The sequence below is a fragment of the Serinus canaria genome, chromosome 11, assembly GCF_022539315.1.
Source record: "Serinus canaria isolate serCan28SL12 chromosome 11, serCan2020, whole genome shotgun sequence".
NCBI lineage: Eukaryota > Metazoa > Chordata > Aves > Passeriformes > Fringillidae > Serinus > Serinus canaria.
In genome coordinates this window covers 3,971,079-3,989,099 of record NC_066325.1, presented here as the reverse complement: position 1 = coordinate 3,989,099, position 18,021 = coordinate 3,971,079, and the positions used below count along the sequence as shown (strand labels likewise).

Sequence of the window (18,021 nt, the reverse complement as noted above, 5' to 3'; positions counted from 1 at the left end):
GTGAGCCCAGACCCACACACTAAAGCAGCACAGAATGTGAAAAAGAGAAAAGCCAAACCTGAGACATAATTTTTCCCCCCTGAAGTTCTGTTGGCTCCCCTTTTGTACTCACACCCCTTAGCAGGGCTCTCTCTGCTGCACCCATCACAACCATCCCTCAGCCCAGCCATACTCCCCTCTCTGGAGTACATCTCCCCTGCCTGAGCCCCACCATCCCAGCACCTCCCCAGGCTCCCTGCAGCCCAGGCCTGCTGTGCCAGGGTGTCACCAGCCATGAAGGCAGGCTCAGAGCTTCCCCCAGCTGCACTCAGGCTGATGCAGCAGGTGATGTGCTCGTTTCTGTGGCTGCTATCATAAAACTGGTGGTTTGTAATCTCCTAAGACAGAAGAGGTTTGTGCAGAACATCATACAATGGGGCAGGGCTGCAAAAAGATAAGGCTCATCACAAAGTGAAAATTTTACTTGGAGTATTTTATCAGGACTGTTTCATTTTGTTTCCGTTTTATTTCTTTATTTTCCTTTGTATATAAAATATATAACTGTTGACTTCTTGGAGATTGTGTTTGATTTTCCTAGCTGGCTCTCATTTCAAAGGCCTTCAGAAATAATTACATTGCTTGTTTAGAAAGATTTGATATATAATTTCTATTCTTATCTTACTTCACTTGAGAATTCCTGAAGACTTTCTATAGATATTTATTTCAAGATTCCCAGACTTGAATGGATATGCTGATTCTTTGATAAGAACTTATTAGACACTAAAGTTGAATACACCCCACTAAAAAGAGTTAATCAGTGTCTAACTTTGCTTCCAATCCTGATACTAAGCTACCAAGGTTTTCTTCTTGTGATATAAAATAATTTAATCACTTATGGAGACCCCAAGCTCAACTGAAGTTTATAAATGTATTAAAAATACATGGATGATATGTGTGGCAGTATTTCCAGTCACAGTACATAAAAGGCAGGGGGAAAGGCATCATCTTTTTCTTTCCCTTACAGGTCCCTTGAAGTGTGATTATAATCTGACCCAATAAAATTAATGAAGGGAATGGACAACTGAAATATTCTCTTGCCTCCCAGAAATCCATTTCTTGCCCAGCCACTTTCTGCCACTCAGCACTTCATTGCAGACCATCACACACTTCTGAGGCCTGTCAAATCCAGTAATTTGCTCCCAACAATCTTACTGATGAAAATTGTTTAGGGAAGATGTGAGCGATCATGAAACAGAAATTAAAGAAATTGCTTCCACTGCTGAAATTAGCTAAGCCTTGGCATAGTTTAAATTTTATCACCTTTAATTTGATTTTTTTTTTTTTTTTTTGCTTTATGCCTTGAGTCAAATTTCCTGCAGGTGTGAAACATGCCACATTATGTTGTTCAGTACATTTAGGAGCAAACCCTGTCCCCTCTGCAGCTGCAGGTGATGTTGCTAAGTCAGTGCTGCCCTGGTTCCCCTGCAATGTGCTCAGAGTTCACCAATCTCACTCCCACAGGTGACAGAACCTAGGCAAAAAGAAGGTTTGGAGAGCTGAGAGATTCCTGATGGAGAAAAGCAATGCAGAGAAAAAGGAGCTCACAGTCACCATGGCTGTTCTTCAGCCAACCTCCACACCAAGCTTTGCATTACCAATATTTAAGCAGGTTTTTACTCCATTACTGACACTGCAGTTATAAACTACATGTACATAAATATTTTTTACAAGAATAATGCACTTAAAGCTTTAAAGATAAAAATTTCACATTGAAAAAGCTGGAAGAATGCAGGGAAGGGCAATTATTAGGTAAATGCTCTTGGAAAAGCAACATTCTGGGTTCTGCTCAGCAAATAAACTGCTAAGGTTTCTGTTTGTGTTTAATTTTGACTGCATTTGGCTTGTGTTTGTTGCTTTGTCAATGCTACAACAAACTCATTTAGCCAGAGACCATAAATTTGAAATGGTGCCATTTTTATAAGAAAGCCACCATTGTAGTCCAAGTCACTGTTGTCCTAATTACAATAATATTGCAGTTATATAAAATCTGGCCCAACAACATAATCACTGTTTCTTTTTGCTTTATGTACCTAATGCTGCCTTATGTAAACCAAACTCTTTTTTTTCTTGAGAGATGAGGCAAATTTTCAGATGTTCTGTTAAAAAACTTTGTGTGTTTTTTCCTCAGGTAGATTTTTGCAATGCTAATGACCCTTAACTATGGATTTGCCCACCATAAATATAGACTGCACAGAGATTCAACAGATTTTAATTAATGAACACTTCTAATGTGCTTTAAGCCTTGCTGATTGTTTTACTCTGTCTTTACAACAGGCCAGCAATCAGAGACGCAATTAACAACAGGACTATTTTTATATGGCTAGGTGAGAAAGCCTGTGTTTGCTGGCAAACTAAGATTAAAAACCATCATAAAAAATAAGATGTGTGTGCTCAGCTAGTGCTTTTCTGTTGTTTTGGCTGTGGTTTTATGTGCAAGTCAGGGTACAGATTCTGCACATTAGTCAGAAAGAAAAATGCATATGCTGCCACGGGGAGTAGGAAAGCAAATTCTTTTGGTGTGGCAGTGAAATGTGCCTACTGGGAGGAAAAAAATTCCAAAAAATCAAATTTGAATGTTCTAGAGGAGGTAATGCATAGTTGTTGCCAAGAATTTACATGAATCCATATTCAGTGAACAACCATTTTGTTGAAAGATGGTAATGGCTGGTAAAAATAAATAACATGACCATAATGAAACCTGGTAGGACCATGTTGTCTCATCTTCCCAGGGACTTCTGGGGATTTTTTTTTTTTTTTCCCCTTTCCTGATGTCCTTTTTGGTCTCACTCACTCTTTCTCTCCTAATCTTCCCAAATCTTGAGAGGGTGAATTCTCCATTTCATTCTGAAGATCTGATTACCAGCCTGATGGGGTCTTAGGAGAGGATTTGCATGACAAAGCCTCGCATTATTTGCCAGCTCTTTTGTTTCCCTTAGAACATCCTGGGCTTCAATCCTTCAGCTGGCTTTGGAGTTGGGCTGATGGAAGCCCCTCAGCCAGGGGTGCTCACACAAAGCATTGTTTGCAGCCAGCAGGTCAGATAAGCATTCTTTCCAAAATGAAGCCTTTTCTTCACTGTCCTTCTTTGCTATAATCTCACAGGTAGCATGACAGTTGTTGTCATGGTAACAATTTTTTATTGAATAAAACTGCAATAATCTCATAAAAACCCGCATAACTTCTTGACATGTAAATTATGACTGCCTCGAAGCTGAAGGAACTTATTTGTTTTCCATTGGTGCTCATTTTTTTAAATGCAAAAACATAGTTTTAAGCCTTATCGTCCTGCTTTATTGCATGAGACCATTTCTAAACACAAAGCCTATGAATTAGAGGTTCCACTAACCAAATAAAGAAAATGTATACCAAACAGGAATCTGCTTAAAGCACTACAGAACTTGTTAACATATGCAAATTACCCACATAAAATATCATGGCATATCTTGCTGTTGATGCAGATATAGAAGTACATACACACACAAATTGTGGGGATGTTGCATGAGTGTTTCAGGGTTCTTGTGCAGATCAGATGCAATTATTTCAGCCCTACCTTCTGCACCCATATTTGAATAATAATAATAATATTTACTTCATTGCCAAAGCTCCAGGAGTCCAATGTGTGGGTCAGATCCCACAGGGCAGGAAGGTTCTCTCCCAGAGACCCCAAGAGCCAAGAAAGACAAACACAAACAAAAAAGAGACAAGGAGCTTGTTGGACTCAATGATCCTTGAGGCTCCTTCCCAAGCCAGGAATTCCATGAGTTCATGATTCAGTGAGGAGGGGATGGAGATCCCCCCCTGGAAGCAATGCTGCCAGCACATGGTGCTGCTGCTGCCTGACCTGCAGAGCCCACAGGGCCTCAGAACCATGGAAATGTCAAGGGCTGCTCTGGGAACAGATGACAGAGGGACTGGGGGAGTGTTTCATCTCCCCACACTTAGAGGAAAGCATGAAAAAATAAAAAATTCTGCTTTTTAAGTGTCCAGTGGACCCTTAATGAATGAGGCGATAGATGGCACCCTGAGCAGAGAGAGAGGTACAGGTCAGAACACTCCACTGGGGGGAAAAATGGGCAACTTGTGCTTGCCATGCTGGAGAAACAGGAAGGCCAGCATGCATTCTGACTTTTCCATGGCAGAATCCAATATGCAATCATTTCTAGAGGCAGAAATGAGAAAGAAAATTTGTGTATGGTACAGGTGTAATACTGGTATGTCAGTGATGAGAACCACATCAATACACAGATACAAGACTTTTCTTTATCTTCTGCAAAGAGAAAAACAACAACAAAAGCTTCCTTGCAATGAGAAATTGCACAAGGAGGAATAACTTCCCAAGGGAAATAACAGAATCCTCCTCAGTGAAGAGTTCACTCTCTGGCACAGGATGCTGGAATAATGTATTCTAAGGGAAAACCCTGGAAAGACAGGAAGATTAACTAATAGGGTAATTTGTCTTTCCCAGCTGTAATTTATTTGACTCTAAGTAGTGAAATAGTGTGATGCTGTCATGATCTTGTTTATGATGATTAAGGTAAGGAAGAAGGAAAAGAGGGTTATTCACACAACTCAGTTTTAGGCTCAACTGGCTAAATTAGATACCTTGCTGCACCAGCTGCCTGCTCTACCTGAGGGAGGAAGAGAGAATCATCTTCTCCTGGAATCCTCCTGGTTTGGCTGACCAGAGGGGAACAGAAATGAAATTGGCCAGCTAATGTGAATGAATAAACTGCAGCCCTGTGAGTCCTCTCTTTTGTGGCTGTCCCAACACAGGCCACCCCAGTCTCTAATTCCAGCCCTGCAGGAATGGCAGGCAGGTGAAGCTGACACTCCACCAAACAGGACAAGGAGAACTCTGCAAGAATTTCTGGTTTGTTTACATTAAATTCCATCATAGAATCCCAGAATCATAGAACCATTAAAGTTGGAAAATTCCTGCCAGCCCATGGAGTCCCAGCTGTGCCTGATGCCCACCTTGTCCCCAGGGCCCTGAGTGCCACCTCCAGCCCTTCCTGGGACACCTGCAGGGACGGGCACTCCCAAGCTCCCTGGGCAGCCCCTGCCAAGGCCTGAGCACCCTTTCCATGGGCAAATTCCTGCTGGTGCCCACCCTGAGCCTGCCCTAGAAGACTTTGGGTCATTTCCTCTTGTGTATACCTCTGTCTAAGCACCTGTGTGCACTTTTATAATCATACAGACACCTGTCAACACTTTCTGAAATAAACTGCAACTGATACAGCTCATGTTTTGTTTTTGATATTAAACATGAGTGATAAAACATTGCTTGCTTATTTTGCCACTTTGTTTTATACAAGTAGTTGACTGTAATCTCACTGAAATGCACAGAAAGAGATTTTCAGTACTTTACAGACCAATAGGAAATGGCAGATGCTGCCCTAAAGAATTGGTAATCTAAACAAAAGAATAATCTAAACCAAAGGTTTAGCACCTAAAAATCTGGCTCAATGAAAGAATCAGGAAGGATCTAACAGCTTGGTCTATAATAAATTATGTAATACCATGCAGAAAATGCAGGAAGCTGTTTCTTTGTTCCAACAGGAAAATAATCCTTTCATACCTTTGACACACTAAATGATGTTTATCTCCATAAGCAGAAGAGGTATCCAGGCTGCTTCTCCCAAATGTTACACATTTCTCAGTGCTGGGCTAGATCCTTTAGGAGGCTAATGAAACCCTGAAAGAATGTTAATGTCATGCAGTACATGCTTGAGTCAAAACCTCTACACCAACGCATGACCTGCCACATGCAGCACAGCAATGTTTGTGCAGATTGCTCATGTGCCGTTTAAAGGGCTTCTTATCATGTGAGGGAAATGGGAAAAGCATATTGTATGCAAATGTGTGCCTGCAGAAGAATGAGAGGAGCTGGCTTTGCCTGGAGGAAGAGGCAGCGTGAGCAGGCAGGGAGCAGGGCGGGCTGGCAGCCCCACTCCTCACTCACAGCTGTATAATGAGGCTGGGGGAAGCGTGCCTGGGAATTCTAATCAACTGCACATTTCACCATTTCTTGCCTGCATCAACTAATTGTTTTGGAACTCTGATGTTGCCTCTTTAACATAATATTTTGGAATCAGGGAGAGTTTACAACGGGAATACATATTCAGATTTAGGGATGTGGATTCTTCCCTGGCAATTATGCTAGCTGATGTTACCTGGGTTTACCTGTGTGGATCTAACAAGAAGGGACCTTCTTCCCTTTCAGCTTTAAGGCTGGCAGTTCTTTCTTGCTACAACTTAAGAGATGGTGCCATTAGAGAGCCTGCAGGTATTCCTTTGCAAATTCCCCTGGGTGGCTGTTTGTTAGGATTAGTACACAGTTTGAAACATCACAGGCAACAGCAGAAGGGCAAAATACATTTTATGTTTGGCTTAAAGAATTATGTTTTACTTTCATGCTATTTTTTTTTTATTCTCCCTTTAGATATCGCCCTCGCAATAGAATATTAATTGATATTTGTGAGAGAAGTGGGAAATAGCTCCTCTTCTGTTCAGGACTTTTTGAAAGACTGCTTGTCTCTAATCAATTGACTATTTCATCAGCATTCATTCTGCAAGGTCCCCAGGCAAAGGCAGTAAAATTGGATGATCACTGTACACTGTATTACCAAGCAGAAAAAAAAAAGGTACTGTAAGTCTTGTTGATTCCAATGGAAGTTTCAGGTTATGCTCAGGTGTATTGTGAAAAAAAAATAGAAATAAATAATAAAGCAGCCTAGGCTGTTTACTGCAGAAATTCTTTCATTTATGACTTTGTGTGGTGAGAACACAAAGTGGCTGATATCATCTCTCAGCTTTGATGCTCGGCTGGCTTTGTTTGGGAGAGTGAAGCCTGGAGAGGCAGCAGCTGTAACCCAGGGTGCAAAAGCAGGGTCTGAAATATTGTCCCCCACCCAATGCAGGGCCAGCAAATGGCAGCAGACCCCTTCTGGGCCCCAGGGAGGGGCACAGCTAAATCAGCTGCCCAGCAGCTCCAGGGCTAGCTCCAGAGGAAGCTCTGCTGACAGCAGCTCCACGGGCAGTTGTGAGCTGTTCTCACAGGAAAACAAGAGCTGCAGATTCAGCACTTAACCAGACAGAGGTGCCAGCTCAGGGCAGGGTGGGGAATAACCAGTGCCAGAGAAAAACAAAGGATTCTGAATTGCATCTCATTTTGGCAAATATCAAGTGTGTCCATCAGAGAGATGCCTGACACAGGCCACTGATGAAGAATTTCAGGAGTATTGGTCACTGATGTTCCAAAGCCAAGTCTTGATGTTAGCACAGGAATAGAAATTACTGTAATCAAAGTTTCTGTGAAATTACCACACTGAACCTTATTTTCTGACCTTGAACTTTCTACCTTTTGTGGTGAGACCTTGTCTATATTTTCTGTGAGTGAGAAAGGTGAGATTATGCTCCAGACCAGCTCTGTGGCATTTCACAGAGCATCAGTCTGGCAGGAACCTCTGCTGCTCTGCCTCCTCTCATCCCTCTGTTTTCCACTTAGGCATCATCCCCTGGCCAGCAAATGGGCTCATGTCACCAGCCAAGCTTCTTAGAAAAATGAGATAACACGACTTCAAAGCCTGCATAACCAAACCATACCACTCTTTGAAGCATCTTTTTTTTTTCCTTCAAAATTTTACATATGGGGAAATTGTGAAAAATCCATGCTGAGAATAGATTTAAACTTGTAACCAGAAGAGAATGCATCAGAAACCTGAGTCAGAGACTTATTTTCACACAGCCACAGAACACAAACACAATGACACATTTGATATGTACAAATGGAGGCGACCACAAAGGGTTTCAGAAGCAGAATATCTGCAACAAGCACAAGATGTTTGTGACCAGGAGTCAAGAGGAAGAACCACAGTAGGACAGAGTCTTGTAGGTACACAGGACATTCCCCTAAGACTGCCTAAATTTCCTCTGCTCTGCCATCCCATGATCAACATGTGACAGCTCTGTCTGTCTGTCCTCATCCCAAAACAGGAACATCATGGAAAGATGAATTCCTCCATTTGGAAGAACTCCTTAAGGATCTATGTCCTCAGTTCTGATCCCAAAAGATTTTTCCTGCAGAGTTTATCTTCTCTACGTGTCATCTGCACAACTTTCCTTCGTGCCAAGGGAACGCACGTGTGCAAAAAAAGGACAATTTGTGACAAATTGCTGGCAGTGAATGGAGAGGAAGAGAAGCAGTGTTTGTCTCAGGAACCAGCACACATCAGTAGCTCCACACCTTGCACTTGCTCCTAAGGACCAGACAGTGCCTTCAGAACCTCAACACTCAAGTATTTCCTGCCATTGGCACAAACTGCTTGGAGCAATCCCACAGATTTCAGTAATTCTGTATTGTCAATTAACTGGTTTAGTACAATAGAACAATATAGAGGGGGATAACTGAAGGATCAGCCTATAAACCCCTAAAGAGTATTAATTTCATCATGGTCCTCAAGCTCATAATGAGCATTTAAGAACAGTAAGAAAGAAAATGACATTTTTGATCGGACCTCATGAGAAATAAAAGTACAAAAATAGCAGCACATGCTCAGAACTGTGTTTCCTCAAGGCTCAACAGACAGGTTAAGGAACAGCCAGCCAGCCCTGGTGTTGAATGTCCTGAGCCCTTCCTGAATGTTGTGTGTGACCATTTTAAACACACACACACACACACACACACACACACACTCATCAAAGAAATCTCACATAAAACTCCTTGGTACCACAGCTCCTGTATATAATTATGCACAACAGGAACAAGTGGAGGAACAAGACAACACAAAAATATACATTTTTTTTTAACAGCTGTTACAGTGTTGTCATATTTTACAACATCTGCTGTTTTTTCCTTTAGCTTTTGCATTGCCTTTGCATTTACCCTTTGGGCTAATGTGTACTTGACCCCTTACTCCACAATTTTGTGACAAACTATCATTGATTTAGCAGTCATGCTGAGTGCCTTAAAAATCAATGATAAAAACCCCAGCAGGACAGTGTGGTTGATCTTGATGACATTTCAGGTCAGGTTTTTATCACAACTTTCTGATTTCTCAAGTTATTTTATCCCTATTCACATCAGACATTGAGTGTTGATTTCATACGGAGCAGATTTCGTCCTTCTGCAAAGAATTTTTAAGTGGAAGAGAGTGAATATCTCTGGGAGAACTGGGAAACAAAGCTGCACTATGTAGAGTGGTCCTAGTACACCTGGCAGGACTAAAGAACTCTGCTCTGCTTTAAAAAAAAAAAAAAAGGATGATAGAATTTCTTATCTGCAGTGGTGTAATGAAGGGCAAACCTTGATTCAAGGGAAAACATTCCTAAGTAGATGTGCTTGTGCCAAAACTGAAAATTGATATTCTGACTCAACTGAAAGCCTAAGACCTTTCCAGTAAAGACCTTTTATGGAAGCATTTAAGGACAAAAAGTATTATTATTCCAAGCTTTTCCAGATTGTTACTATTTTCAAGTGGCAAAGGCAAAAGCACTTCTAGAGCAATGTCAGACTGAATTCCACCGTGTGTATTTTTTTTATGACTGTCAGGAAAAGCCTTAATATTCGGAAATTATTAAAGTTTTCCTGTTTACCTTAATTCAGGCAAACTATGAGAGAATTCTCTTCCCTTATGGCTTTTTTTCTTTTTCCATCTGTGTCCTTTTTTATTTCACCAACACGTTTGTCACTCTGCTTCAGTCATCTCCTGTCTTCCAACATGACACTCGCTGTCTAAACACTCCCAGCTTCTCTGAGAGCAAAATCAAGAGATTTCACTCCTCATTCCTCTCCTGAAAAAAGGCTTCCCAAAACTCTGCTGTCAGGAGGCAATAGCCACTTTGGCTCCATTACCACCCCTGCACGAGTTTTGGGGAATTCATGAATCTGTGTGTAGCTGAGAAGGTAACACAGAAACAGAACATGCTCAAGGGAAGGTGTGGGTTTTTTTTTTTTTTTCCTCTTTTCTTTCTTTTTTCTTTTTTTCTTTAAATAAGCTACAGAACTTGTTCCAATTACCCTTATGGATCTTCTAAGCTTGCTCATTCATTTACATAATATTCTGTCTTCGTTGCAGGCATAGATACAGAGCTCACAGACAAATGGGGAGGGAAAAAAATAGAATCTTGGGGTTCTTACTCCAAGAAGCACAGACAAATCCTTTTATTTTTTTTAAGGTTTTAACTGAGTTTCTACCCTAGTGTGCCCTTTTAGGCTTAAAAGTGATTAAACAAGATTTACAGAAAAAATTAAATTATTTCCTATTTGTAATACTTGCCATAACGAAGTAATTCCACAGATTTCACTTTTTGATCTTTAATTCTTTAAGAAAATTAATACCATAATTAAAAGATTAAAGTGCACAGTTTCAGCAGAGAACATATTCTCCATATACACTATTAGCTTTCACACACAAATTTATCATTTTTGGAGGTGGGGAGGAGGGCTTACTATGATAAATTATGTGGGAATTACAGTAAAAAAAATTCAGTTTTGTTCTCAAAACTTTTCTTTCTTTATTTTTTTTTTCTGGAACATGCTGGTGTCTTTGCTCAGAGAGAGAGGGAAATGATTTCAGAATAACTCTGAGCGCTGCGGTGCGGCCGGCAGCGAGCGCCTGTGTGGGAGTGTGTTCTGCACAGACAGCTGAGAAGTGAGCAGCACTCCTCCCAGAGAGAGCTCAGGGTAATACTGATCCTCTGTGCACCAGGAGTGGGAGGAGAGCCATGCAAATCCTTTTGTTTCAGCAGGGAAGCAGGATTTTCCAGAGAGCACCAAACACAGAGTAGAAACCAAGCAGGGATGCAGTGGCCACCAGCGGCTCTTGGATGCTGGCACACACACAGAGCCCCTCATGGCCTGGCACACACTGCAGGTGAGGACAGAATCCCAGAACTGGGGTGGAAGGGGCCCTAAAGATCATCCTGTGCCACCCCTGCCATGGCAGGGACACCTCCCACTGTCTCAGGCTGCTCCCAGCCCCAGTGTCCAACCTGGACATCCTTGGGCACTGCCAGGGATCCAGGGGCAGCCCCAGCTGCTTTGGGCACCCTGTGCCAGGGTCTGCCCACCCTGCCAGGGAACAATTCTTTCCTCATCTCTAATCTAAACCTCCTCTCTGTCAGTTTGAAGCTGGCTTTCAGATCCCCTTGGTGTTTCATTCCAGTTCTAGACAGTCACAATAACACCTGCCATTCCTGTAATACATCTCCTCTAGCCAGGAACAAAAGACCAGGTCTAAGGCATCTACTACAAAAACTGAATCATGTTAGAACCTTAGAACAATGAAAGGTTAAAAGCCTTCATCTGCATTTCATGCATTGCCTTCCCCTGAGACCCAAAAATAAAATGCCTTGTACTGCATCCTCATTACATAAGCACTATATATAGAGAGCATATGAGTTCCTCTTCTGTTTCAGAGCAGAAAATTGATATAAGCATTTTGAGGAAAGAAAAGGTTCAGCAGAACTTTGTTTTATCCTGAGTAAGAACACTGCCTAGTGATGTCTGTGTTGTACAAAAGTCAAGGCAAGAAATTGGCAGTGGGTGGAGATCTCTTTAAGGGAATTAAGTAAGTGGATAATGGAAGTGAAATACTCTTAGCAGGGGGAAAGTAAAAATTTCTTGAACTCTGAAAGGAGACAATTTATTTTTGGTAAACATTACAGAAGAGCTAATCTAATTTTAAGAGGACTAAAAAAAAACTTTAAAAAACCTGAAATAATTTACAGAGAATCGTTTCCTTCATCTTTTGATGTTGCTACCTGTGGGTGAAGAGAAGAAAGCAGAAGGAAATAGTAACAGCAACATTAATAAAGGGGAACACTCTCATATTCCACTTTCCAGCCTTGACATTTGGTTCCATCAGAGATTAAGACACAGACTGCCTCTGCTTCAGAGACTTCACACTCACTTCTGCCCCATGTCATGCAGTCAGGAACATTCTCTGAGTTTTAAAGCAACAGCAGAGAAATAGATTTTGCTCTCAACAAAAGAGCAGGAGTGCATGTTGGTGCTTCTGTAGAGCAGCAGCTTGGAAACCTGCACCCCTAGGAATGTCCTGTAAAACAGCTGGAAGGGCCAGGGATCCAAAGGGATAAATGTGCAAAACTCTCAGAGTTACAGTGATAAACCTCAGACCTGTCAGACAAGCTATTGCAAATAGGTTGTTTTAGTAATGGTAACAATTTTTGTTGTTAGAACACACTTGCTTTTGGACAAAACTCTTTAATGCAGCCTAGCAAACCACAAGAGTGTGGAACTTTGTCATGCAGAGGCAGTTCAGTGTCTTTTCCCCTGGATGCTTGGGGAACAGATGAAATATTTTCCTGTGGAGCCTTTTGCTATTCCCTAAACTACATCCAGCCATTGGGCATTGCTGCTACAATCCTCTATAATAGTTTTCCTAGATGAAGTTTTAACTTTTAATTCATCTCTCATTAACTTTCTTCACATTTTCCCTCCTCTTTCACTCTTTCTCCATTCTTACTTTACCTCTCTTTCACTAATATTTCATCTTTTATTCTCTTTTATTCCTTTACTCTCATTACATTTACCATCTTTTAAACCACATGGTAGCAATTTATTAGATTTCTCTTCATCTCCTGATTAGCTTCCTCTCAAAATTTTCAGTTTTGGGGGTTTTTTTCTCGTCTTCTTTACAGTGAATACTGCTTGGATCAAGGCCATGTCTTTATCACCGAACATAAATAAGCACAGATATAAATATTTTTAATATAGGCTTTGTGATCAGAAACCATCTTATCTTTTCTTTTCTTGCATATATCTTTTTTCTCCTAGAATACTACATAAATCCCACTTACATAAGGAGTGACAGCATTCATTTCCTTCCTCCTTCTCCCACACTGTTTTGTTTTGGTTTGGTTTTCCATTCTCATTTTATTTAATTAACTCATTTGCTCACCTGGAGCTTGGCTGACATATCCTCTGAAAGCAGGTCCATATTATGTTTGTGCTGCTGTGTAATTAAAAGTAACTCAACATATAAAAGCTCTGGTTTAGTAAAAGAATTGAAATGCAGGCTCAAAAATTCACATCTCATTTTTGGCACAATGAAGATTTGAAAATGTGTTGGAGCAGAGTTGATTTAAAAGATGAAGCCTCAGGTTTGACCATGCAGTCAGCACTCAAACTTGTATTTGACAATGACTTGGTGGAACTCTCTGTGCTGTGAGTGAGAGGATGGTTCTGGCTCCTCACATTCCTCCTCTTTTTAGCTAAATAAGAGAGAGTGGTGTTTTTGAAACTTTGTGATAGGATGTTGCTTTATTCTACAAAGTGCCTTGGCACTCCTTCAATTACCTTGCTTTGACAGATGCAGACAAATCACTGAAAAGCACATTATCCTCAACCTAACGCTAAAATACATTAGAATTTCCTCTGCATTTCATGGCCAGATTTTGATGCCTTAGCTTATGCTGAATTTTTGTATTGCCCTAAAATGGATTCTCTTGGCTTGGTGGGTTTGCTTCCCTTTGGTTTCAGTGATAGCTGAAGGTGAGCTGCACTCAATGTGGTCCTGGGGAGTGTCAACATCTGCCTCTCTGAGGACACTCACTTGCACACACAGGGACAAGCTATGCAGAAAAGATTCTAATATATTAATCCATGAAGAAAGAGATTCACACTAATCTGACAAAATGAATAAATATAAGTAAAATATATTAAGAAGATTATGTTCTTCTCCTTTCTCTTTTCTGCTTTCACACAGTTAATTTCCCTTTTCACCATCTTTTTCCACAGCTTTCTCTGCTTTTCCCTTCCATCATCCATGCAAATCCTGTGGCTAATTGGTTAAGTCCACTCTACAGCCTAACCATCAATTCCCAGACACAGCATCCTTCATTTCAATGTTTTGGCCTGATTACAGTTGCACTTAGAGGAAAACAAATAAGTACGTATCAATGCCCTGCAAGAGTAGGAAAACAACAAACAGATAATTAAACATCAACAAAATATCAATAGGATTAAAGCATCATGCTGGAGCAAATCTTGATAAATCCTTCTCAATAACAATTCTCTAACTGCAGTGTCAGAAGGGAAATATAAATTTAGCCCATTAAAGTGTTGTTGGACAAAGAGACATTAATACAGCTGTTAATCATTTCCTTACTACTGAGGGACTCGGCTATTGTGCTGCAGACGAAAGCTCTGGCCAAGAAAAGATTTGAAAATATGCAAATGAATGCTAACAACATAATAAATACCTTATTATTCATCACCAACTCAACAGCCTCCTGGCACAGCCCAGGCTGTGAGCAGGGAGAGCCTGGGCTGCTCCCACATACGTACCCACTACAGACATTTCTGGCACCGTGGCATGGTAGGGGCCCTCTACAAACTCAGGGGCATTGTCATTGATGTCCTGGACCTTGATGATGAATTCTGAGGGGGGCTCCAGGGGCTGGTTTGTGTCCCTGTCCACGGCCTGGGCTGTCAGGGTGTACTCAGCCTTCTCCTCCCGGTCCAGCCTTTTCATGGCGTGGATGTCTCCAGTCTTGTCGTTGATCACAAAGATGGTTCCAGCTCCATCTCCTGACAGGATATACTTGATTTTGCTGCTGCCAGGGTCCAGGTCTGTGTGTAGCTAAAAGGGAAAAAAAGGGGAAAAAAAAATAAAAGGCATTTTAGAGACAAAAAAAAATAAATAAATAATGTACACACAGAATTTTGGGGAATTTTTTTTGCTTTGGTCTAACTATACATTTTGTCAGCTGATCCTTTGTGCTTCAAACCCAGCACCAGTGATCCACAGCTCAGCTTGAGAACACATGGAGAGCAGGGATTTGTATGCATACTAATCAAAAATTGATGCAATCATAGGCATAATTAGACTTCCTATTTAAAAAGCAGCTGTTATATATATTTTAAATCCCCATTCTAAAATATAAATGCTTTCAGAACCATTATCAGCCCAAAGGATCAAGTACAAAATGTCCTTAACCTATTAGATCAAAGGGTGAGGGAAGGGTTAACCATAACATATGTTTTACTCTAACCTCTTATTTTAAGTTATTACTTTCAACTTATTTCCAGGTGACTGGAAATGGTTGAACATTGGCATCTATGGAATCTTGTCACAGAAATTAAAAACTCTATCACAACTCAGATCTGTGCAGAACCTGAAAGGTTCTAAGATCTTTATTCCAAAAGTAGAAGAACCCTTGCACACAACTTCCCATTCTCCTCAAAGCCCCATCAGGAAAAAAAATTGTATTAAATTTCTATTTGGCTTTTCAAAATACAAGAGAGAATTATAATAAACTGAAGCAGTATGAGAAATATATTTATTATTTTTAATGGTTTTATTAATTAAAAACCAGGGGACAAAGGACTTAGATTGATTTTTTTTTGCAGGCTCAGAGCCAAATACTGAATATCAGATTATCTCCAATAATTTTTAAGTTGTGAGAATGGGAATTGGTTAGATCATATGTATCACTGTCAACACATTGAAAAATACAGGATAATAACTTGAATACCCAGTAACAGGGGTTTAAATTCTGTTTACTGTTAGGTCTAACACACTCAACATGATCAATAAGAAGTGAATAACATCATTAAAAATGTAACTTGCATCTATCATTATTTATCTCTGCCTCACAAAAGAGAGTCTGAAGGAAATATGTCCAACTTGCTTAGGTTGCAGCATGAGTTACAACCAGCACTAAAGGCTTTTTCCTGTTTGCTCATTCTGTGCAGACAGCTCAACAGAAGTTGTTGCTGGTTATGCATTTTACTCTCAATTGATAGCAGGGGTTGCCAGGGCCAGGCAGCAGCATCATTTAGAATGAGAGCTGGCTTTAGGATATTAAAATAGGTGTGGAAAAAGCCTTGTAACACCAGCTACAGCCAAACCACAGGAGATTCTGGTGGCACAAGTGGCTCTGCAGGTCCTTCTGTCCACAACTGGTCACGAGCAGCTGCATCTACAGCTCACCTGTTCAGGAATTCAGCTGTTCAAGAGCTCAGCAAACACAAAGCTCTGTCTGTTGCAATGAGCACATGGACAGCAGCAGCCAGGGCTGGTTTCCCTGCTGATCTGGTTTGTTACAGACACAAAATCCTGGCCACCAGTGCATTCCCAGTGAAATCCTGGCCACCAGTGCATTCCCAGTACAATCTTGGCCACCAGTACATTCCCAGTGCAATCCTGGCCACCGGTGCATTCCCAGTGCAATCCTGGCCACCGGTGCATTCCCAGGACAATCCTGGCCACCAGTACATTCCCAGTGCAATCTTGGCCACCAGTACATTCCCAGTGCAATCCTGGCCACGCAGTGCATTCCCAGTGCAATCCTGGCCAGCAGTACATTCCCAGTGCAATCCTGGCCACCAGTACATTCCCAGTGCAATCCTGGCCACCAGTACATTCCCAGTGCAATCCTGGCCAGCAGTGCATTCCCAGTGCAATCCTGGCCACCAGTGCATTCCCTGCTCTGCAATAATGGCACAACTCCCACGGACCACACGAGGTGTAAACTCATCCTCTCTGTTTTGCTGGGCAGCATTTTATTACCTCAGCATTGTTTTAACAACTTTTTCAGAGCACTCTAGCTGTGAATATGCATGAGTCAATCCAGTTCACTCTTCCTACCCAGCCCACAGGAACGTACACAGAGATGTCAAGTGACAGCTGAGTCCCTTTTCCAAAAGTTCAATCTGGTTTTCTTTTTGCACCTGCCATCAGCTCCTACTTGAGAACAATCAGCCCCATTTACTGCCCTCTCCTCTTGGTTGGTGTCACAGTTTGGTCTGCTCAGAGAGCTAACCCAACTCCTTTTGCCTTTAAGATTATTGTCCTTATGACCCTCATTTTCAGGGCCCCAGAGCCTGTAAAGATCAATCCAGAATCTGTGTTTTAAACAGATTGTTTATCTTTAAGCATCTGTTTGCTCCCTGAATAAAATCTATATGGCATTAACATTGCATATGAAGGTTTTGGCAGCATGCTCAGAGCTGAGTTAGAGTGATGTAATATCACAGCATTGTCTGGACACCCACAGCTCAGCAGAGGAACTGGGAACATCTCAGCTCACCCAGCCACACAATAAAAAGCTAAAATCTGAAGTTTTAAGAATAAACCAGATTTCCCACATAGACATTTGAGAAGGCTTAAACATTTTAGAATTTGCTATTTGCTAATAAGTAAGAGAGGCTGTCTGTGTAATCTCAGGTTTTACCCATAATGTCCAACAGCAGTTATGGTTCAGAAATCAGTTCTGGTAGATATTAATGCAGAGCTATAAAACCTTTGCATTTCCAGTGATATACCAACAGATAAAATGATAAAAATGTCTATGATTACCATTAATAAGATTTCTTCAAATAAGTTAAATTCCGTTCTATTAAAAGCAAGAATTACTATTTGTTATTCAAGTATTGCTGTTTGAAACCCTACAAGGTGAAGGGCTAAACATAGAGTACAAGAGATAGTAGCATTTCATAATATTAAAGTTGAAACTAAGTCTGATGAGTGGAAGATCAGTTTTTTACCCAAAGATTTATAGTAGAAATATTTTTTTTCTTTTTTTTTTGAAATCCTTTAATAAAAAACAAGACATAAATGTGTCATTTACTATAATATATAGGGAGCATCCAAACTGAATTAAATAATTAGGGTAGCTTTTCTGGGTTTTTAAGTCCTTACACTCTAATATCAAAATATGATAACAAATTACCACTGGAAGAGCCACTTCTCCAAAATCATTTTATTGTTTAGATTTAAGATTAAGTCATCATCACAAAGTTCTATCACAGACTGAAATCTTAAGTCAGATAGCACAGCATTTTCCCCAAGTAATATTTTCTCTCTCCTACCAGACATGAATGATAATTTACTGCAAGAGTCAAGCTTCAGCAAGCTGTGTTCGTGTGAAGGGTGAAGATCATTAAACACATAATTATATAGGATCTAGGTGAATGATAGAAGGGCATAATGAATATGAGAAATGAATAGTGCT

General features: G+C 40.8%; 1 protein-coding gene across 1 annotated transcript in view; it reads right to left on the bottom strand.

The window, feature by feature from the left end:
- CDH8 (cadherin 8) overlaps positions 1-18,021 on the bottom strand; it is a 159,315-nt gene that overhangs the window by 87,215 nt on the left and 54,079 nt on the right. Inside the window, exon 3 of the mRNA XM_050979066.1 lies at positions 14,351-14,645. Coding sequence (XP_050835023.1) covers positions 14,351-14,645 — 295 coding nt within the window. The remainder of the gene's footprint in view (positions 1-14,350; positions 14,646-18,021) is intronic.